The sequence below is a fragment of the Oncorhynchus mykiss genome, chromosome 7, assembly GCF_057628025.1.
Source record: "Oncorhynchus mykiss isolate SJ-2025 chromosome 7, ASM5762802v1, whole genome shotgun sequence".
Classification (NCBI taxonomy): Eukaryota; Metazoa; Chordata; class Actinopteri; order Salmoniformes; family Salmonidae; genus Oncorhynchus; species Oncorhynchus mykiss.
In genome coordinates this window covers 44,766,774-44,789,753 of record NC_143028.1, presented here as the reverse complement: position 1 = coordinate 44,789,753, position 22,980 = coordinate 44,766,774, and the positions used below count along the sequence as shown (strand labels likewise).

The 22,980-nt window shown below is 40.5% G+C and overlaps 1 protein-coding gene across 2 annotated transcripts in view; it reads right to left on the bottom strand.

Annotated features, from left to right (window-relative positions):
- The window catches only part of LOC110527965 (leucine-rich repeats and immunoglobulin-like domains protein 1), a 51,062-nt gene extending 43,131 nt beyond the window's left edge, over nucleotides 1-7,931 (bottom strand). For both annotated transcript variants that reach the window (XM_036983446.2, XM_036983447.2), the window contains exon 1: nucleotides 6,662-7,931. In XM_036983446.2, coding sequence (XP_036839341.2) covers nucleotides 6,662-6,864 — 203 coding nt within the window. In that variant the 5' untranslated portion in view covers nucleotides 6,865-7,931. The remainder of the gene's footprint in view (nucleotides 1-6,661) is intronic.
- Nucleotides 7,932-22,980: the final 15,049 nt, after the last annotated feature.

The window sequence follows — 22,980 nt, the reverse complement described above, 5'->3', positions numbered from 1 at the left end:
TCCAAATGTCCTAACTCTTACCAGATGTACAGAATTCACAGATGATTCATCTATCAAACCCACTTTGTAGACAGCGGCTTAAACAAAAAGAAAAAACAACTTGGCGCCCCAGTGTGTCTTAACAAAATGGCCATCTTTTCTGTTGACTCGATTTGTGTGGAATGACTTCTGGCAGTAGCCATTCAATGGTCATTACGGTGAACGCTGCAATGAGCTCACTTCATAACTTCATCAAAATGTAAACTTTTATCTATAGTTACGAAAGGAATTCTTTACTCGCTTATTGCTGCTAATTCTTTTCTGTCTAAAGCTATGTATACATGCATACCGGAGGCAGGTAGCCGAGCTGTTGAGAGCGTTGGGCCAGTAACTGAAAAGTGTCTGGTTCGAATCCCCGAGCCAACTAGGTGAAAAATCTGTCGATGTGCACTTGAGCAAGACACTCCTGTAAATCGCTCTGGATAACAGTGTTTGCTCAAATGTAAACCGTAGTCTAAAAGTTGACATTTACAATAAATGAATGAGATACTTTCCCAAGCAAGCACTGGTTATTTATTGTGTGTCTACCATAAATATCAAACATTCACACTAAGGGGGAAATCATTATTTTTGGGGGGGCAACGATAAAATCAGAGCACTATCGATATAATCTTAAACCCAGGAAATAATGACAATCCTGTTGCTTTATAAAACTCAGCCTAAGGACATTACAGTCACAAGGCTCAAGATTCCATCACAATAAACCAATTCAGCAAAACCACTCTCAATACCACAAGATTACAAGACTGCTTAGTAAGAATTGCCATTGAAACCACAAGGGCCTCAGTCCTACGGTCAGTGTACACTGTGGATAGGTCTACATTGGGTGAAGGAAATGGAGGAAACCAGTCTGGCTTTTACTTTTATTTCATTAGGACAGTTTCATCAGCCATCAGTCATTCCTTCATTCATACCACATGGCTGATAATGCATGGTAACCATGGATAGACACACAATGGCAACAATGTTGATTACCAGAAAACAGCTCTCTCCTCAACGTGTTTTTGGTGTTTATTTGCATGTTAGTTGTGGTTTGTTTCGGTCAGACCACTGAACTTTTACCCAATGGAACCCGACATGAACCAGACCGTGACAAAACATTTCCACCCCAACACCCCCTCAGTACACCCCCTCGGGCCAGGTGATCTGCACCCTGGACCAGAGGAACCACCAGACCAGAGCCTGTCATGAAACCACCAAATCAAACCCATTTCCTGTGGGCAAAAGCCAAAAGCAACCTCTGGGGGTGTTTACCAATACCACTGGATTAAGTGATTGAGTGTGCAGGTGTATAACGCAGTAACAGAACGTTTGTCAAAAATCGAAGAGGCAGTGCATGGTTGGTTGTTGGTCGGGCTTGACATTTCTTTCCCATATAGGAAACCACTCAGGAAAAACTTTCTTGTAAAGGGATCAATCCAGAGACTGGATCTCTGTTAGAGTGAATCTAGCTAGGTGACACTGTAGACCACAGCACAGGAAATAACGGACAAAGCAGAAAATATTTCTTTCAGACACTGCTTTCTCTCTACATTCAACCATATCGATCAAAGTCAACGTTAATAATGTTGATGCTTTCATTTACTTGTAAAACCGATTACATGGATGGCACTGCAGGCAAAGACACTCTTTACACACATTACGGTGACCACAAACAAGATAAACCACCACAGAGAGATTATCTGACTTAGTGAGAGATAGCCTGCACTGGATATCATTAGGCCATTCTTCAAATCAGAAGACTACGAATGTACTAACGTAGGGACCCATCTAGGTGATTTGTTAACAGCCTTATGAGCATGAAAAATCACCAATGTTTAATAAAAGGCAACAGCAAAAATACAGAATACATTTGAAAATCTAAATTTGTTTAGAATTACTCTATTACATCTATCTATATATCCAGTTGAATTCAAATGTTTACATACACCTTGGACAAATACATTTAAACTCAGTTTTTTACCATTCCTGACATTCATCCTAGTAAAAATTCCCTGTCTTAGGTCAGTTAGGGTGACCATTTTATTTTAAGAAGGTGAAATGTCAGAATAATAGTAGAGGGAATGATTTATTTCAGCTTTTATTTCTTTCATCACATTCCCAGTGGGTCAGAAGTTTATAAACACTCAATTCGTATTTGGTAGCATTGCCTTTAAATTGTTTAACGTGGGACAAGTGTTTCAGGTAGCCCTTCCACAAGCTTCCCACAATAAACTGGGTGAATTTTGGCCAAAGTAGATGTCCTGTTACACGAGTGCAGCGTCAAAAGGACCTTGTGGCTGCAAGGAGCCAAGATAAGTTGCTAGCTAGCATTTTAATTATCTTATAAAAAACAAACAATCAATACTCACTAGTTAACCTAGTAATATTATCAACCATGTGTAGTTAACTAGCTTGTCCTTCATTGCATATAATCCCTGCGGTGCCTGTTCATTTATCATCGAATCACAGCCTACTTAAACTTTGGCAAACGGGTGATTTAACAAAAGTGCATTCACGAAAAAATGCACAATCGTTGTACAAATGTACCTAACCATAAACATCAATGCCTTTACACAGTATATCAATACACAGAAGTATATGCAACAGTTTGGGCCGCCTGGCTTGTTGCGAACTGTGTGACCGTAATTCATTTGCCAGAATTTTACGTAATTATGACATAACATTGAAGGTTGTGCAATGTAACAGCAATATATAAACTTAGGGTTGCCACCCATTCTATAAAATACAGAATGGTTCCGTATTTCACTGAAAGAATAAACATTTTGTTTTCAAAATGATAGTTTCCGGATTTGACCATAATAATGACCAAAGGCTTGTATTTCCGTGTTTATTATAATTAAGTCTATGATTTGATATTTGATAGAGCAGTCTGACTGAGCGGTGGTAGGCAGCAGCAGGCTCGTAAGCATTCATTCAAACAGCACTTTCCTGCGTTTGCCAGCAGCTCTTAGCAATGCTTGATGCGCATCGGCTGGTGATGTAAAGCCATTGGACTCTGGAGCAGGGGAAACCCCCAAGCTTCACCATCTTGCAGTCCGACGGACGAATCTGGGTTTGGAGGATGCTAGGAGAACGCTACCTGCCCCATTTTGCCATTTAACCTATCTAAATATCCTGGATGGTCACATACTCCAATCCCCCCCCCCCCCCCCCCCCCATCTAATTCTCTCAATCGCCTCAAAATATCTCAACTCATCATGAGGGGCCGTAGTGGCTCCCCGGTCTGCGTACCCACATCCATACCCACACATGCAGTCAGAGCCTGCACTAGCCTTTTTGGGGCACAAAGTGAAAATTTGTTGGCCTCCAAACTTGCGAGCAAAAGATTTTAGCGGCCACCCACTTTACGGCAGAAAGAAAAAAATACATTTTAGAGTTAGTTTCCTGCAATTCTACACATTTTGCACACATAATCTTTGAGGTGTAGAGAAAATGTTGACGTTTTAAAATACATTTTCTGCTATTTTGCCAAGGGGTGGAAAGAATTGTTTGCAGTTTTAATATATCTGAATGAAGGTGAATAACACAATCAATGGGGCCCCCCCCTGGTCGGTAATTCAACCATGATTACTACAAGTTTAGATACAAGACTTGACTAATTTACCAATCTAACAAAATTGTTAGCTGGCATGGGCTAATTGAGTGACTGTCAGTGCCTGACATAATGGGAAAAATTGCTGATGCACAACCAAATTTCTAAATTGCACCTTGTGTATTCTACTATTCGAACTCTGAAGTAAGTGGAGCCTGCGACAGTTATTTTTTTTCATTTTTGTAAATCGATCCACAAGCCTACAAAAGGGGGGCCGCCAATTGCCCATCCCTGCTCTAGCTGAATATGCCAACACCCGCTTGTTTCCTACTATCCCCATCAAGGTTGAATGTCACAGGGGAGCTGTAAAAACAGGACAGAACATGGAAACTATTTTGACAACTGGAAGGCATTAAGGCTTGATTTTTCACACAGGCCGTGTCCAGAGTTTCCTCAGAAAACTCCCTCTTACTGACGGATATACTGCAGACAAGCACCCAGTCTCTGCCCTGTCTCCCCCTTACAAAACCAAGCTACTGTAGGAGTTGTCAGCACTATACTCACAATATATAGGCACATATAAAGATAACGACCACAGCAACACGAGGTCACCATTTTTTCCATTAGCAGTACATGAAGAGAATGTGAGAAAAACAATTATCTTAGTTTTTTTTTATACATTTCAAGATATTTTAAATAATAGCCTATAGATTTCTTACTGATACTGCTATCTGGGGTCTCAGCAATTTTGAAAACTCAAGCCACCATGACAAGCTGACACTTGTCCATTGTGTCCTAACCAACACTGAGGGCATTTTAGCATTCTTCTACAGAAGAGCCAGTTCAGAGCTACAGCAGCTCACAGTGAGAGTGGACCAAGCCTGTTTTTATAGACATCCAACAGTAATGTCCGCTCAGCCTCCACATTGCCTGATGACCGACCAATCCTGCTGCTAGCTTCCACACAAGCAAGGGCTAAACATAACAGGGACACTTTATTCCCCCCACTAATTCACTTGGCGTAGGGTCCCGGAGGTTCAGAGAGACAAACACATTTGGTGTGAAACCCAGCATCGCCTGACTGGACAGGACACTCACCAAAAAAACAAAAAAAGGCCAATCAACAATCACTATGTCTTACGCCATTGAAAAATGATGAAGATTGAGGATTAAGGTATTTGTTGATCAAATGTTAACATTTAATCCTCTTCATCCTTATGTGATTCATTCAACGAGTCTCTGCGTACCTTCCTCCAGACCAAACCATGAGGCATATATTCGTTTGATCCTAAAATACAGAGGTAGCTCCAGCCAACCCTCTCCCGACACAATGTGTGCAGTAAACAGGCACCAGATATCACACAACAATGTTTGCATTTAGACATTTCAGATGAGAAACTTGTCCCACCTGCCCAGCTGTGTGTTGTGTTTTTTGTGTAGCTGTTTAAGCACTGAATACCATTACCTACATATGAGTTTTATGTTTTGCCATAAACAGCACTTGCACATGGCAAAGGGGTGTTTAAGGGCAATAAGGCACCCTGGACACAGGCATCATTATTAAAGTTAAGGACTTAAAAAAAGTTGCATTCGTCACTTCCCAGGGGAAGTCAAACTGCCGCACACAGGAACCTGAGAAGTCCAGAGGCCTTTGCTCTTTAACCCCCCAGCAGAAAAAAAGCCTGTTGTACAAAGAGTCCCTCGCTTTAAAATGGACCATTTGGTGATTTAGGTAAAACATTCCTGTTAATTAAACAGTTGAATTGTCCTTGAGGATTCACATTTGTCCAGGTCTCTCTTGAAAAATAGATGTTCATCTCAAGAGTCTAACCTGGTTAAATAAAGGTTAAATAAAACAATTGCCATTGAAACTGTGGTCACACTGCTGGTTGAGCCAAAATGATGATTGAGAAAAAGAAAGCTGTCTTGTCTAAAAAAAAAAACATGGTGGGTCATTTAATGGGATGAGGACTGAAATGTTCTCAGTTTAAAAAAGAAAAACTCAACTGGCTCACTTCCTAAACGAACGTGCAGACAGTGTCCCCATTGTGGCAAACATTCTCTTGATAATCCATGCCTAATTTACAAGAAATCCAATTTGTGGGCCATGGCCACAAAACCAAATAGAAGATTAAGGGCTAATATGTGTCATAGATCTAATTGAATGAAGTGATGTTTAGACACAATGAAGAGTTTAAATCCAATGAGATTTAGTCAGTCAATTTCTCTGAAATGTTTTGCCCATATAACTAAGGAGATAGTTTTGATTGACTGTTTTGGTAGTTGGAAAAGTTCACATCTGAATTTGTATCTACTCTTTAATCATATATTTCTAATTGGCATCATGTAGGCCTAGTTATAGTTTAAGTTATGAAGGTGATTTAGGCTATTTCCTCTCAAATTAATATATTTCTGGTCAACTTTGAAGTTGTGTACACAGATTGGGAGTAAGAGTAAGTCTATTATTTAAAGAGTTTTAACAAATTAAAGCAACTTGTTAAGCAGTTTGATTCCTTGCAAATGACAAAAATCTAGAGACATTTAGTAGGCTGTAACCCTATACCATAGTGTGATAATGATCAAACAGTAATTATTGTTTTGACATTATCCATAGTTGTCCATCGGGATGGACTGGACGTCTGGCATTTTGGCCAATTGCCAGATGGACTAGTCCATTTTTAGCCCAGCTGTCTAACATGGGCTTTTTTGCAGAAAGATTATCATTATCCAGCACAAAATATGGGCCCCAAGGAAAATATTGGGCCGGTGTGGGGGCCTCAAGGAAGAAATTGGGGCAGGTGTGGTCCCAGTTCGCCCCTGTAGTCCACGAATAAATAGCCTATTAGGTTATGGTGTTCTGCAATGCTTTACATGTGAGGCATAGGCTACAAAATAATAAGACAACCATGCAATCAAGAACATTTCCACACCATAAAAGCATATTGATACATTCGCTTACGACCTTGCAACAAAGGCTCCGCGAGTTGGTGTGGGCTACTTCGGCAACATTGTCTCTTATTCTGCTATGGGTTGAATCTCATGCTCATATGGGGTGGTCAATTAATAAGGCGGCTGGAGGCTACTTACAGGGCAACTGTCTGAATGGGCAGGTCCAGCGGTGTATCTGTCAAATCCAAATGACTACAGTCCACAGAATCTCCAGTGCAGGTACAGTTCTGAGCACATGGTAAATCTGAACTCAAGCCGTAATTAATTAACAGTTCCAGCGATAAAACTAAATAAAAACCATAGTGAGAAACCGATCCAATTCGACCCAGGGACGCCGCCATTTTGTATCAAGTTTAATCGCGCGCTGGCCACTGATCTCTCGTCGTATCCACAAATTGGAAATCTGGTACCGTTTTAGAGATAGTGCGGTCTATTATATCACAAATTGCGTTGTGGTAAAATGTAGAAAAAACTAACACCTGTGGCGTGTACAACTGGTCTACTCTTCCAAATAACCGAGTCGTTTAGACGCAAGTTCCCAGTCCAACTTTTGTCCAATGTGTGCTGAAATCAAAGGTGAATCACGGTTACGAAGCAAGAAGGCTACAATAAACGTGTCAAGCAGACAGAATTAAATAACATACAAGTAAATTGAACTTGTCCATAAAAGGTTGAAATGAGGATCCTTTCTTGGCAAAGCGATTAGTTTTGGGGAAACATCAATAGCCTAAAAATGCCAGAGAAAAAAACATGGCAAACATCAACAGGGGCTCTTAACTTAAGATTGCGTTCATGTCAAATATACATGTGACACACATTTTCCAAATACTAGCCTATGCGGATTGCATCGGCAGTGGCACTCGGAACAAACTCTTTAATGTATATTCTCTTCATCGCACGCTTGGAATGTTGGCTAAAACTTTGACGGCGTTACTCTGGTACGCAAATGAAGCACTCGAAAGAGGTGAGATCGGTGCCGAAAACAGAGTTATCGTTGACTTCTCGTTTATGGCGCTACAAAACACCCCAAAAAGTATACACTTTGTGCCGATTGATCCCAATTTCGCCGCACACTCGACGGGTTAGTGTAGTTCCTAGTAAATGCTTATCAGATGCAGTCTATGGTCAGAAAACCTCGGCGTTCGGAGCCTGGTTCAGTCCCAACTTCAGACCCTATCCACCATGAGTTATTTTTTATTTTTTTTACTTAATTCTTTTCAGTCTTCGTTCCATAGTCCCACGTTGGATGCACAACAGCACTTGGGAACCTCCCATTTTCCCTTGCAATTGGCTCAAATTTGAAGAAAGGTTAAACTACTAATCTCACTGGTTGTTGTGGATTCTACAGGCGTCGCAAACTCTGACTGCCAGTCAACCAGTCATTGACCCCACCCATGTTTCCCACCCCGGGTGTGAAACCGCACCACCTCCCTTCACTCTCACCGCGTTTTAAAGGGACAATGGCCAGGTTAAAGCTCTATAATCGTTAATGATAGCCATCCAGAAAAGATAGCTGGTAGCCTAGCGGTTAAGAGTGTTCGGTCAGTAACCGAAAGACGCAGGTCGAATCCCAAAGCAGACAAGGGTGGAAAAATCTTCCTGCCCTTGAGGAAGTTGATTAACCCCCAACAACGACTGCTCCCCAGGTGCTGTGGACATTGATTAAGGCATCCCTGCGCCTCTGATTCAGAGGAGTTGGGGTAAATGTGGAAGACAAATTTCGGTTTGAAGCATTTAGTTGTATCCCCTTTCCCAGAGTGAAATTTCTGTAAATATATAATTTGGATACTATGAATAATGTAGTTTTCAATCCTAAAAAAGTTAAAGTAAATCTGATGTTTTCGTACCCAAGTAACCTGGGTTGTTGCATTCAGTATGCAAACTTACATAGTAGACTAACCTGTGCCCCCACACATTGGCTCTGTACCGGTATGCTTTGTATATAGCCTCGCTACTGTTATTTTATTGCTCTTTAATTATTTGTTATTTTCATTTTTTACTTCTCTGTTTTTTACTTCACTTATGTTTCTTAAAACTGCATTGTTGGTTAAGGGCTTGTAAGTAAGCGTTTGACTGTATTCGGCGCATGTCACAAATACAATTTGATTTGAGCTTTGTTTGTTATTAACAAGTGGCATAGGGATTGTTCTATAGTAATGACTTGTTATTATACAGATATAAGTCAAATTTGTATCCATTAGATGCAAATATGTTGTTATTTTCCTAGTTTAAACACAACAAAAAGTATCTTAGTTTAAGTTGAGTTGTGACTGTGTATTCAGAAGGATCTTTACGCAAATTAGGGGTTCCCTATAATGGGTGTCATGATAGCACATAATTCTTCCCAAATGGTGAAGTCATGTCCACCCCTTGTCACAAAATGCACATCTGCAATAAATTGGTGGAGCCTTTTGGCCCTGTGAACAGTTTTTTTCCCTTCACATTTTTGCATGGCTATGACAGGTCCTATTGATGGACTCTGTATGAGCTATTGTAATCTCTTCGTGTTAGGATAAGTCCTGAATTTTCATGCAATTAATCACTACACTGGGGACATGGATATTCACACCTGCAGCACCGCAGGCGGTCCTGTGAGTTCCTCCTTCCTTTTGGAATGAATAGTTATAGGTATCACATTGCTTTGCATTGCATCAGAAGTGTTGGCCTAGGCATAGACAGTAGCCCACAGGTGGGGTGAGACATTAATACATTTGATTTTAAAAAGTTGAAAAGGTTTGTTGGTCAATGTTAGGCCCCACTGTATATGGATAGTCCCTTATGGACAGTCTATGTTCTATTAAACAGCCTGGTTGATAATGCAACAATTTTAGAGTTGGGGCTGCAGAGGTATGATCACATTTATGCATGATAAGACACTACAAGTCCCTGATGTTTCCTTGACTGCAACTATGGGCGGTTGAGGGCATACAATCATAGCCATCTGAAATATGTGGCTCTGCATTTTCATGTTCTTTAAACGGATATTACATTTGGATCAGGTATTTTGGGGGTCTATTTTGAGAATATTAAAGAAATGTTCAAATTAATCAGGTTGATAACAAGTATAAGGTGAATTCAGTCACAGAATTATCATTTACCTTTGTCCAATGAAGGACGACATGTCATCAAAATTAAATGTTATTTCTATTACAAAGAATGTAACACTCAATAGATAGCCATGGCCAAAAAATATTGGCACCCTTGCACTTTTTTTAATAAGGGAAAAGCGATAATCAGTTGTACAACTGAAGAAATTCAACTGAAATGTGTCTTCCCGTATTTAACCCAACCCTTCTGAATAATTTTGGTATCCACATACAGTACCAGTCAAAAGTTTGGACTCACCTACTCATTCAAGTCTTTCTTTATTTTTACTATTTTCTACATTGGCTCACATCAACACCATAATCCCAGAAACCCTAGACCCACTCCAATTTGCATACCGCCCAAACAGATCTACAGATGAGGAGATTGCATGAATCGGGCCTTCATGGCCTCCACAATCACCCGACCTTAACCCAATTGAGATGGTTTGTTGGACCGCAGAGTGAAAGTAAAGCAGCCAACAAGTGCTCAGCATATGTGGGAACCCCTTCAAGACTGTTGGAAAAGCGTTCCCCATGAAGCTGGTTGAGAGAATGCCAAGAGTGTGCAAAGCTGTCATCAAGGCAAAGGGTGGCTACTTTGAAGAATCTAAAATATATTTTGATTCGTTTAATACTTTTTTGGTTACTACTTGATTCCATATGTGTTTTTTAGTAGTTTTTATGTATTCACTATTGTTCTACAATGTAGAAAATAGTACACATTAAGAGAAACTCTTGAATGAGTAGGTGTGTCCAAACTTTTGACTGGTACTGTATGTATTTCTTTAGTTTGCAGTAGAACAAAACGAAAAAATCGGAATAATTTACTAAATGTTAGCTTATTCCACAAAGAAATGGGCCGACAGGGTAGCCTAGTGGTTAGCGCGTTGGAATAGTAACCGGAAAGTTACCCACTGTTCCTAGGCCATCATTGAAAATAAGAATTTGTTCTTGCCTAGTTAAATAAAGGAAAGACATCCCAGACAATATTGTTGGTACTTTCTAGAAGTAGTTAGAAATAATTAGATGTCGAGCATGTCATTCTCTTTTCCTCTGGTATTGAGGTGCCTGAAATATAAAATCACAAATTTGTATAGAGAAAAGCACTCATTCTCCTGTTTTGTGTCACTGTGTGTACCGCAATGAGCATGGAGAAAAGAAAGTAAACCAGAGAATTATCTGAGGAGGTCAGACACAAGATTGTAGCCAAGAACGGACAATCTCAAGGTTACAAGTCCATCTCCAGAGACCTTGATGTTCCTGTTTCCACCGTACGTAATGTTATCAGGAAGTTTAAGGCCCATGCCACTGTAGCCAACCTCCCTGGACGTGTCCGCGGAAGATAACTTGATGGAAGATTTCAGCGAATGATTGTTTGAATGGTGGAGAAAGCACCTCAAAGCACAAGGTACGACAGCTTCAACTCGCACCATCTGTAGCCAACTCAATGAAAGAGGGTTATATGGTGCGAGACCCCGGAGGACCCCTCGACTGAGAGAGAGATAAGAAAGCCTGACTGTAATTTGCCAAAACACAACTGAACATGCCAAAATCCTTTTGAGAGAATGTCCTGTGGACAGATGAGAACATATTAGAGCTTTTTGGTAAAGTACACCATCTCTATGTTTACAGAAAACAACCAAATGAAGCTTACAAAGAAAATAACACCTTCCCTAAAGTCAAACGTTGAGAAGGTTCAGTGATGTTCTGGCACTGGGTGCGTTAAATGTGTGCATGTTATTGTGAAATCAGGAGAATACCAAGGCATTTTGGAGCCTGGTGTTGGACCCAGTGTCCAGACAGCTGGGTCTCCGTCGAGGGTGATGGGTCTTTCAGCAGGACAATGACCCCAAACACACTTCAAAAAGCACCCAGGAATGGTTCATGACAAAACGCTGGACTGTTCTGAAGTGGCCTGCAATGAGTCCAGATCTAATTCCCATTGAAAACGTGTGGAGAGATCTGAAAACAGCAGTTGGTAGAAGGCACCCCAAAAAATCTGGAAGAACTGGGGGAGTGGGCCAAACTGCCAGTACAGAGGTGCAGGAAGCTCATTGATGGCTATAGGAACTGCTTGATTGCAATTATTTTGACCAAAGGCTGTGCAACCAAATATTAAGTCTAGGGTGTCAATAATTTTGTCAATGCCAATTGTTTATTTTCTGAATTAAATTGATCTATTAAGTTCTGAATCAAAAATAAAGTTCTGTAACATTAACAGTGACAGAAAAAAATGTTTTGGGGAAAATTGTGAGTTACTTGAAAAAAGTGTAAGGGTGCCAATATTTTTGCCCACAACCTTAATGTTAAAGAGATTCTCCAGTACTTTTGTATATGTTTTAGACAATAGTTCTGAAAGTAGCTCTCACGAGCCAAAGGTGGTCCCCGAAAAGGGTGTACTACATCACATATTTGCAGGTATGTACACTGCATCATTGCTCTCTCTTGCTCTGCTGTGTGTGCATGTTGCTAACTGTCACTCAAATGGTGAGGGGCTGAAGCTCATTGTCTACAACTCAAATTGCTAGGGGGCTGGCCTACATGGGGGAAAATGTAGGGAAAATGGCACAGCACAGCTTTCAGAAAACAGTTGATTGCAAACTAGGGATTTCGTGGCTAATTGAGTTAGGACAGTAATTCTGCTCATAGATTATGCATGTATGAACTTCACATTGACACATCCGGCCAAAAAGCGGGAGATTTAACAAACATATTTATTAGTCACCAAAGTTCTGGACCATGCCGTTAAACTCTTACTTAGGATAGAGAAAGGTAGCTCACCAAAATTACATGCAAAGGGTCTTTCTTACCTATAATACAAAGTTTTACACTTTGTTGAATATTCATACTGGAAGCTTCTCTGGATAAGGGCAGTGGTGTAAAGTACATAGGTAAAAATAATTTAAAGTACTACTTAAGTCGTTTTTTAGGGCATGTGTACTTTACTATTTACATTTTTGACAACTTTTACTTCACTACATTCCTAAAGAAAATAGTATACTTTTTACTCCATACATTTTCCCTGACACCCAAAAGTATTTGTTATATTTTGAATGCTTAGCAGGACAGGAAAATGGTACAATTCACGCACTTATCTAGAGAACACCCCTGGTCATACCTACTGCCTCTGGTCTGGCGGATTCAGTAAACATGAATGCTTCGTTTGTAAATTATGTCTGAGTGTTAGAGAGTTCCCCTGGCTATCCATACATTTTTAAAACAAGAAAATTGTGCCGTCTGGTTTGCTTCATTTAATGTAAGGAATTTTAAATGATTTATACTTTTACTTTTGATACTTAAGTATACTTTAGCGATTACATTTACCTTTGATACTTAATTTAAAGTGTGTTTCAAGCAAATACCTTTAGACTTTTACTCAAGTAATATTTTACTGGGTGACTTTTACTTGAGTCAATTAAAGGTATCTTAACTTTTTTACTTAAGTGTGAATATTGGTTACTTTTTCCACCACTGGATAAGGCTGTGCTGAATGACTACTAAATGCTGTGAAGAAAGGAATGTGAAAGTCACTCCATCACATCGCAAGTCAATTGCACCATCCTGCACCACATGTGTGCATTCTGTGTATGTAGCCTGATTCCTGGCTGGCACTGAAGACACATGCAGACGTTAGACATATTTCAACAGCTTTGAAGGGTTTTTTCTCCTGCATGGACGGTTGATTTATGAGTGTGGCTGCACGGTCTGAGGGAGAGAGGATCCACAGTGTGAGGAAGGGATTAACAGCTATGGCTACCACAACTGGATCTGTTATTACCCTGTGGACCCCATCCATGTCTGACTCTGGGCTGTGTGAAGGTTGACTGATGGGAGAGTGGACGTGAGTTTGTCATGAGAGTGTCATGTAAAGGGGGTAATGAGTGCACCAGATGAGTGAAGCTCCCCCTCTCTCTCTGCATGGATGTTTTTAACACCAACGATACCATGCGTTTGTACAACTGGAACAGGATGAAAGCAGGAAGTGCAGGCAGTTAAAAGGAAGGTGCAATGCATAAAGATGTTTGGACTTGGTAAGGAGGGGATGGTGCTGAGGTGAATTGTGTTGGTGTGTTAAATAACTATTTTTCACATTGTCGGTTTATTGAGGGATTGAGGCTGGAAGAGAGGATTGTGAGGCCCAGAACAATTTATCATGGTTGTCTTACTTGGATTCTTCAAAGATAACGAGCCATCTGCTTGAGCCATTCATCAACGATAAAACGGAGAGGCGTGAAACAAGGCCAACCCGTCATACTCTCACTGGATGGCTAACGGGTGTGCGCGAGTGTGGAAATGCCTTGCTAATGGGAAGCAGAGACAGTTGGACATCTCCTGAGAGACAAGGCTGTTTGCTAAGTGGTGTTATGCGTGATCTGAGAGACAACAGGGGGGAAAGCAAAGGCACACTGATGTAGGTAGACGGTGCTCTGGTAGAGTAAAGCCCTCTTGGGAAGGAGTCCAAGTTCCACTTGTACACTCTTCTGAGGTCACTGCTGAGGGTACTATTATATCTTTCACTTATCCCTTTTAATCTCTTGTATACACTCTAAACTTGTCCAATTTGGGTCAGTGTATTGAGAACTCTGCACTATCACCATTTCTGAGAAAGATTGAGATTTGTGGGGCATGAAAACCTGTTTGTAGAAAACCAGGAACAATTATTCCACACAGGTCATGAACTAAACACCTGTTGCTGGAGGAAGGTGAAAACAAAGAGTGTGCTGAATAAAGAAGGCTTTAGTGTGGCGCAATGTGCCTGTTGAGTTCCACAACACCAACCCCTCCCCACCCAGGTGTCCAAACAAGATGGCCTGGATTTTCTTTGTTATATATTATTGAAAGTGTGTACTAACATTTACATTTCTCACCATTGTTTGTATAATGACGTGAGTGAATCTCGCCCAGTTCTGCCAAGTTGCTGTCATTGGCCAGGGGTTGCTTCTCAGTGGCCCAACGCAGGGTGGTGAGAGATGCATCCTCCTCCCGAACTGCTCTGCTGAAGGGTGGGCGTGGCACACAATTCCAACATTGTATATTGCACATGTACCTCAGTCAATGTCAACTACAGTGAAGGCATGCATTGTTGAAAACAGGGCCGTGTCTACAGTTTGTTTCCATTTCTTTTCAACAGGTGTTTACCTATGTCTTACATCCCTCATGTCCTCGCCCTCTAAGACAAAGTTGAACACTGCGCTGGTTGAGTCAAGCCTTCAGTTGGGATGAGAACGGTGACTTCTTTGTTTATTTGGCTGTGATTGTTTTAATACGCCTTGACTATATATTTCATAAAAGAAGCGATGGCATGGAAAAGTTTTCGTTCTGCCTCAGGATAGGAATGCAACGTGTTAGAGCTCTGAAAGGTGACTTCTGTGTTTCGTGGCCGCATTGGTGAACAAGCTTTTGTCTGGCAGCTTTCTTTGTTCTGTGTTTTTAGTGTGAATGAATTAGTGCCAAGACTCTCCTTCTCTTTTCCTGTCCCTCTCATTTTCCACTTCATTGGCCCCAAGAAAGGACTTAGCAATTATTTTGTGTAAAACATGTTGTTCACCAGGGCAATATATTTTTACCTCAACATCTACAGGTGTTTTATGTTAAAGCTAGGTTCGATAGAGTGCAGGTACCTATGCACTAGCCTTCTATAAGTAGAGAAAGTAATACATTTATACAGTAAACACATAAGAATAAGCGTACACTAAGCATACAAAACATTAAGAACACCTTCCTAATATTGAGTTGCACCCCCTTTTCCCTCAAAACAGCCTCAATTCGTCGGGCATGGACTCTACAAGGTGTCAAAAGTTCACCACAAGGATGCTGGCCCATGTTGACTAATGCTTCCCACAGTTGTGTCAAGTTGGCTGGATGTCCTTTATACACAAGGGAAACTGTTGAACATGAAAAAACCAGCAGCGTCGCAGTTCTAGACACACTCAAACTGTTGCGCCTGGCACCTACTACCATACCGCCCGCTCAAAGGCACTTACATCTTTTGTCTTGCCCATTCAACCTCTGAATGGCACACATACACAATCCATGTCTCAAGGCTTACAGATCCTTCTTTAATCTGTCTCCTCCCCTTCATCTACAGTGATTCAGGTAGATTAAACAAGTGACATCAATAATGGATCATAGCTTTCACCTGGATTCACCTTGTCAGTCTATGTCATGGAAAAAGAAGGTGTTTCGAATGTCTTGTACACTCGGTGTATATTCTGACCATTGACTGCACATGGATCGAGCATTTACAAATCCACTGAGTAGTTTAATGAGCCAGCTAAATCAGAATGACCCCTGGTTTTAAATTCAATTATGCCTTCAAATGTGCTCAATGAAAGTACAGGCCAGAGGTGGAAAATTCAATTTATTTGAAGTAACATGATCTCTGTTTACCTCCACAAAGAATGATATGGCCTCTCCCTCAGTGTTTGTCATATGTTAACAAGCAATTCATCTGATATTACATTGTTTTAAGTGTATCATTAACTGTGAAGAAGTTGCATCTTTCCCTTGATCCTGTTTAGACTCCCAGTCACTGAAAAATATCCCCACAGCATGATGCTGCCACCACCATGCTTCACGTTAGGGATGATGCCAGGTTTCCTCCAGATGTGACGCTTGGCATTCAGGCCAAATAGTTCAGTCTTGGTATCATCAGACTAGAAAATCTTGTTTATCATGGTCTGAGAGTCCTGGTTCCGTCTGGCCACTCTACCATAAAGGCCTCATTGGTAGAGTGCTGCAGAGATGGTTGTCCTTCTGGGAGGTTCTCCTATCTCCACAGAGGAATTCTGGAGCTATGTCAGAGTGACCATCAGGTTCTTGGTCACCTCCCTGACCAAGGCCCTTCTCCCCCGATTGCTCATTTTGGCCGGGTGGCCAGCTCTAGGAAGAGTTTTGTTGGTTTCAAACTTCTTCCACTTAAGAAATTATGGAGACCACTGTGTTCTTGGGGACCTTCAATGCTGCCGAAATGTTTAGGTACCCTTCCCCAGATCTACACACAATCCTGTCTCTGAGCTCTATGGACAATTCCTTCGACCTTATTGGTTGGTTTTTGCTCTGACATGCACTGTGAACTATTTGAGCTGATATAGACAGGTGTGTGCCTTTCGAAATCATGTCCAGTCATTTGAATTTACCACAGCTGAACTCCAAGTTGTAGAAACAGCTCAAGGATGATCAATGGAAACAGCATGCACCTGAGCTCAGTTTCTAGTTTTATGTAAATAAGGTATTTCTGTTTAATACATTTGCATACATTTCTAAAAAACAGTTTTTGTGTTGTCATTATGGGGTATTGTGTGTAGCTTGATGAGGAAAAAAATACGTAATACATTTTAGAATAAGGCTGTAATTTAACAAAATGTGGAAAAGGGGAAGGGGCCTGAATACTTTCCGACTGTGTGATATTATAAATACCTCACATGTGACTCGTAATAAGACTAAGCATTTAGCCTATTAAAATGTTTATCGGACTCCATAAAGATAATTAAAGTATACACGTATTAGGCTATGAGTTGACATAGACTAACAATAATTGGTCTTGGAATGGTCTATATCAACGGCAGATTATTTAATTAGTATTGTACAGTGAGTGTTTAGTCACGTTAATTAGGCTTCTCCATGCTCTGATGCTGCTGATGATCCTTCATAGCATACCAAACATGCTAACTGCCTGGTACTCAGCACTCTTTTGTCCCTCTAGTCACTCTGACATCAATGCAAAACAGAGTGATGGCCTCTACTAAAAAGAGGAGGATCAGATTTCTATATTTCTAGGCCCGCTATATTTATTTCTCAACTTTCTAATATTAAGCATATTGCTTACATTTACAAAAGGGTATAGCCTACCTGGCTGGCATGAAAATAAACCACATGGAAAAGCGTTCTCAATTCGCTATTGAAGTGCATAGAAGACATGTATTTTTTTCCCGCTACCCCTGTTTTGATACAGGTGCATGATAATGGTCCATTCTAAATCCAAACTAATTTCACTCATATTATTTAGTAAATGTAAATACAAGATTAAATCAAGAATAGTCTATATTGACAATATTAGCTTATCACTTGTGAATTATATATTATCACTTGTGAATGATGCCCAGCATAAGATACAATGCCTTTTTTTAAAAACTTTTTCTAAGCACAGTCGCCCAACTAGTGTAGCCTAGCCCATAGGCCTATATGTTTTAATAAGGTTTGTATCACAACTAAAGTGGCCAAATAACTTCTTAAAATTAAACACATTAATCCGCTTTACAAGGGGTGTATAGAGCCTAACTCGCCTACATAAGCAGCACGTGTGTTTCAAGTTTGGGGAAATAACTTTCACCATAAAAATGTATGATAAAAGCATTACATCAATAACTGCATTTGCGGTCACTTGATAATGGTGTTTTCTGCTAGTGGAACATTTGCACTTATCTTACTACCATGTGCACATTGCTGCGCTAATAATGTGAAGAAATAGCCTAATAGTTTATCAACATTTTAAGCTAAACATTCTGATCTGCTGCGTCAGCCAGATTTTTTTTTATGCTAGTGGTTGTATTAATTTGGCATCTATCGCATCCCACAACTGTCCCAGACTATGTTTGGAATATTTATTTCTCGCACACAATAAAATAGATTGACCTTTGTACTATCGGGGATAGTAGATTGACATAGGCTAGTGCTTTTGCTGTTCATTAGGCCTACTCATCTTGTTGGCTGACGAAAAGTAAATGTGAATATATAAATATGCACCTCGGAATTGGATAAGGACGTGCACAGTTGTCTCCGATGTGTCTGTCTTCACTTGTAGCCTGCGAGAAAGACCCGATCACATGATGGAGCACGCAGCACTCAGGGAGAATTGCAACGGCCACTGGCCGCAAACGGCATGGATTTTTTTAGGGTGCATTAGGACCGCACAAATGCCAATGTGAAATTCTTCACAGTTTCAAGTGCTTGTCAAATTGTGAATCAGTGACTGATGTAGTGTGTACAGCCTGAGGCAAAAAAACAAAGTAGAGCTCATGCCTTTCAAGCAATATTTTCTAATCATCATTAGAGTTGCATCATGCAGCCTTACAATGTATTAAAAATCAAAACATTTATCCCAATGTTTGTAGAACAACTAAAGTTACATTAATAACTAAATTAAGCATATAGGAGTATCTATTTCTTTAACTGCTCAACACAGAATAGCCGCATGTGCGCACTCCCTCAAATTGTTTGGAGAAAATATCCTTTATATTTTAAACAATTGTATTCTTCACACTTTAAAATAATCCCACAGAATTCTAAGCAAATCTTTTCTGCTAAATTAACTAGTAGTGATGCACCAATATTACATTTTTGGCTGATACCGATATCCAACATTTTCCATGCAAAAAAAAGCTGAAACCGATACCCCATTTTATCCTAAAATTCTAGCGGCCTTTTAAGCATTCTGGTACAGTTAAATAGTTAACACACACATGGACGCAGCGGTAAAATGCACTTCATCTCAGTGCAAGAGGCATCACTACCGTCCCTGGTTTCAATCCAGGCTGTATCACATCCGGCCGTGATTGGGAGTCCCATAGGGCGGCGCACAATTGGCCCAGCATTGTCCGGGTTTGGCCGGGGTAGGCCGTCAATGTAAATTACACACACACACACACCACACTGACCAAAAAGTTATTTTGTTGGCATTTATGTATGTCCCCATTACCAGTAAAACATAATCAAAGCCTAGTTCTTTCACTTACTTGCTGTGCTGTTTCGTTGTTCATTTGTTCTGTCATTTCATTCTCAACCAGGATTTCTATGGAACGCCGCTTGGGTCTTAGCAAAACAGATACACATCAACAAACACTATTTGATATGTCAAATAAGCTTATTGACCAATCGGGACTTGAATAAGACTGCACGTCACATAATAATTTAACGAGTTCATACATTTTTTTCCGTAGTTATTACATATTGATTACACTATCACTCGTATTTCATATGTCACAACGATCCTATGATGCTGGTGAAGTTGTATCGCGCACCTACAGTGCTGGTCATAAATAAAAGATAGCTAGCTCATGGATGCAAACAATGTTCTTCCCCAAAAACATAGCAAAATTACAATCTGTTTCAGTAGCTATCTAACTATATAGCTAGGTGTCATCATCTAAAATAACCTTAATTTACAAGACAGTTCTTATTTGATTAATGGTGGTCAGACGCATCTATGTGAAGCTTGCCACAATAAGGATTAGCCACAATAGTGGTCTTTGCGGTTAGCCTTCAAAATAAAAGTATGGCATAATTCTACTATTTGTATTCATTTGCATCACTGTCAATGACATATTTTTCTTTTGAAGGCAAACTGCAAATTCCAATATTGTGCCCAATCCTTATTGTGGCTAGCTTTACAACACATAACCTGGTCCGCTCGAGCCTGACTAGCCAGATGAAGCTAGCTGGCTGCTAATAGCTTTGGGCAATAGGGTTAAGGAGATGGCTAGCTATTTATTTTCATGAACTATAGTTCAATTTCAACAGGCGAACAACAAGTGGCAAACTAGTGGCAAACTAGCTAATAGTTAATCACAAGGATTCCTAAATCATTGCTAAGAATAATGAAAATGACTGCAGTTTCTACTGGTCATTGTTTTCAGGCTGGTTGTATTGGTGCTAGCTAGGTACCAAGCTAAAGCTAGCTACCCCAGAAATTGCGGTCAAACAAATTATGCTTTATTACCAACGCAGTATTGTAAACACATCGTTCGTGGCCGGTGTTTGCTTGTTTGTAAATTTTTTACAGTGCTACTGTATCTTTTTTGACATGCAAAGACCCAAACGGCTTTTCATAGTATGTATGTTGTGAGGCTAATAGCAGGGACGCTATTATTGTGTAGCTCCGGTAGGGCAGCATCTGAAAAATAGAGTACTTGGTAGTGTTTAGATAATATCGGCTGATTCCGATATGTTTACCGATATATCGTGCATCCCTATGAACTAATGTAGCCCACAGCCATTTGGCATAGCCAGATCAGGACCTAACATAAGGACAACTCACAGTATGCTATTCTGTTCTTCTGCAATAGACTACATTTTCTTCATACATGCTTCTTTAGAACGGTCTAAAATAAATCATGGATCTATTGTGGAGGTGTAGGCTATATTACATGGATTTATTAGACTTCTTAAAATTAAGATATTCCAAAGGTCTGCATCAGTGATGTGTGGAAGCCAGGAGATGTGTTTACGTTAATTAATGGTCAATTACCATGAGACCGACAGTTATTTGCTTGACAATCACCGGCTGACAAATTTTTGTGACCGCCACAGCCCTAGTTACAAGCATATAGATCCTAGGGTTAACTTACAGGACAAAGCATGAACAAAGAGATGCTTACTAGGCAAGATACCTAGAAGCCTAGGAAATTTGAATTTGTCATACAACCTTCCTCCATGGACTGGACACAAGACAATAGTCCTTTGGCATTGTCCTCTGTCTTCCAACTCAAGGTGTCAGAGAGCACATTAGGGCCAAGCCTACACCACCTCTCTTTCCTTATCCCAACCGAGGCACAGTCTCATCCCGAGCTAACCTTACAACTGTCGTCCTCTGTATAACCCCCTTGTGGTGTAATGTCAGAGACTTCTCCAGTCGCCAACCGTACGTTGGATGCAGCTGCTGAGTGTATGGCTGCCTGTCTGCCTGGCTGCCTGTCTGCCTGGCTGCCCCCAGGCCTTTGCTGCAGCTAATGGTATAATGGCTGCCACGTTATGCACACTTAGGACCCACAGTGCAGCGCTGGGGGCTGTGTGCTGTGCTGTGTTCCTGGGTGTGCAATGGACTGTGGGAAATACATGAGGGCTCTACTCTACTGAATCCTCTCCTCAAGATTAAACACTGAGGGGTATGCAGTTGTGCTTTGGAGAATATAGCGAGAAGCCACTGATTAGAGTTTCATGATGTTTAACTCAACAAGTTTCTAAATACTGATACATTAATGATAACTTTACTATCTCTAAGAAGCATTTACTTTTCCATAGCATAATAAACAATTTTAACAGTTCCTACATAATACTTCCATCGCATTTCACGACTCAATAAGAGAATGTGGTAATAATTGTGAACCAAAAACCCATGTAGCCCAACAGACCACTTCAACACCGAGAGAGAGAGTGACAGCGGCCCCATACACTGTTATAGAGTTAACCAAGGTCCCATATGGGGCCACTTGAGCCGGACCAGGCCAGAGCCATTTGGTATTTGGTGCTGTTGTGAATGTAGGAGACGGAATGAGGCTCTCACAGAGACGTCCATCTTGTTCAACACAACACAGCAGACAGACGACAGCTTCACCATTCTCTGAGCTCAATGACTGCTTCATTCCTCAAGTCCTGAGCCTATACACTCACCGTTTAATTAGGGTGTTTCTCTGTTTTGCGAATGTTGAAAAAGGTTAAAAGTGAGTTTAAAGTATATTCTGCTGGATATATTGAGATTGGTATAATATTTAACCCTCTTGCTGTGTTCCGGTTGAATTGGACCGATTTACAAGTTTTCTCTCTGAAAATTGTTATTCATTTAATCTGATTGTCATAAGGTTCCATGACTTTGTAGACACAGGGCATCTGAACACACAAATACGTTTGGAAGATTTTCATAAAATTGTGGGTGTTTTATTTAACTTTTGTATAGCTGTGGTGTTCCCGGTCAAGAATGACCAGTCATTAGAAAATAATGGGTGAGACTACAATTAGTCTATAAAATCAGGCACATGCCCATTCATCAGATGGACACACTTCCTCTCCCAGACCCCCACATGCATGTGTGTTTGAGCACACACACACACCTCAATCCCCTTATTGGCTTCCATGGCAACCCCCACAGGAAAATTTCCCCAATAGCATCTTTCCCCCACGGGAACCATTGTTTCAATAATATATAAAACTTTTCTCGCAGTTCTGGTATATAAAGCTTTCTTGAGGCATTGCTCACAATTTATTCTGTGGCAACACAATGACCAAACGATATACTGTATGTGAGGCTCTTGATCATATTTTTTATTTTATTTCACCTTTATTTAACCAGGTAGGCCAGTTGATAACAAGTTCTCATTTACAACTGTGACCAGGCCAAGATAAAGCAAAGCAGTGCGACAAAAACAACAGCACAGAGTTACACATAAACAAACGTACATTCAATAACACAATAGAAAAACCTATGTACAGTGTGTGCAAATGCAGAAGACTAGGGAGATAAGGCAATAAATAGGCCATGGAGGCGAAATAATTACAATTTAGCATTAACACTGGAGTGATAGATGTGCAGATGATGATGTGCAAGTAGAGATACTGGGGTGCAAAGGAGCAAGACGATAAGTAACAATATGGGGATGA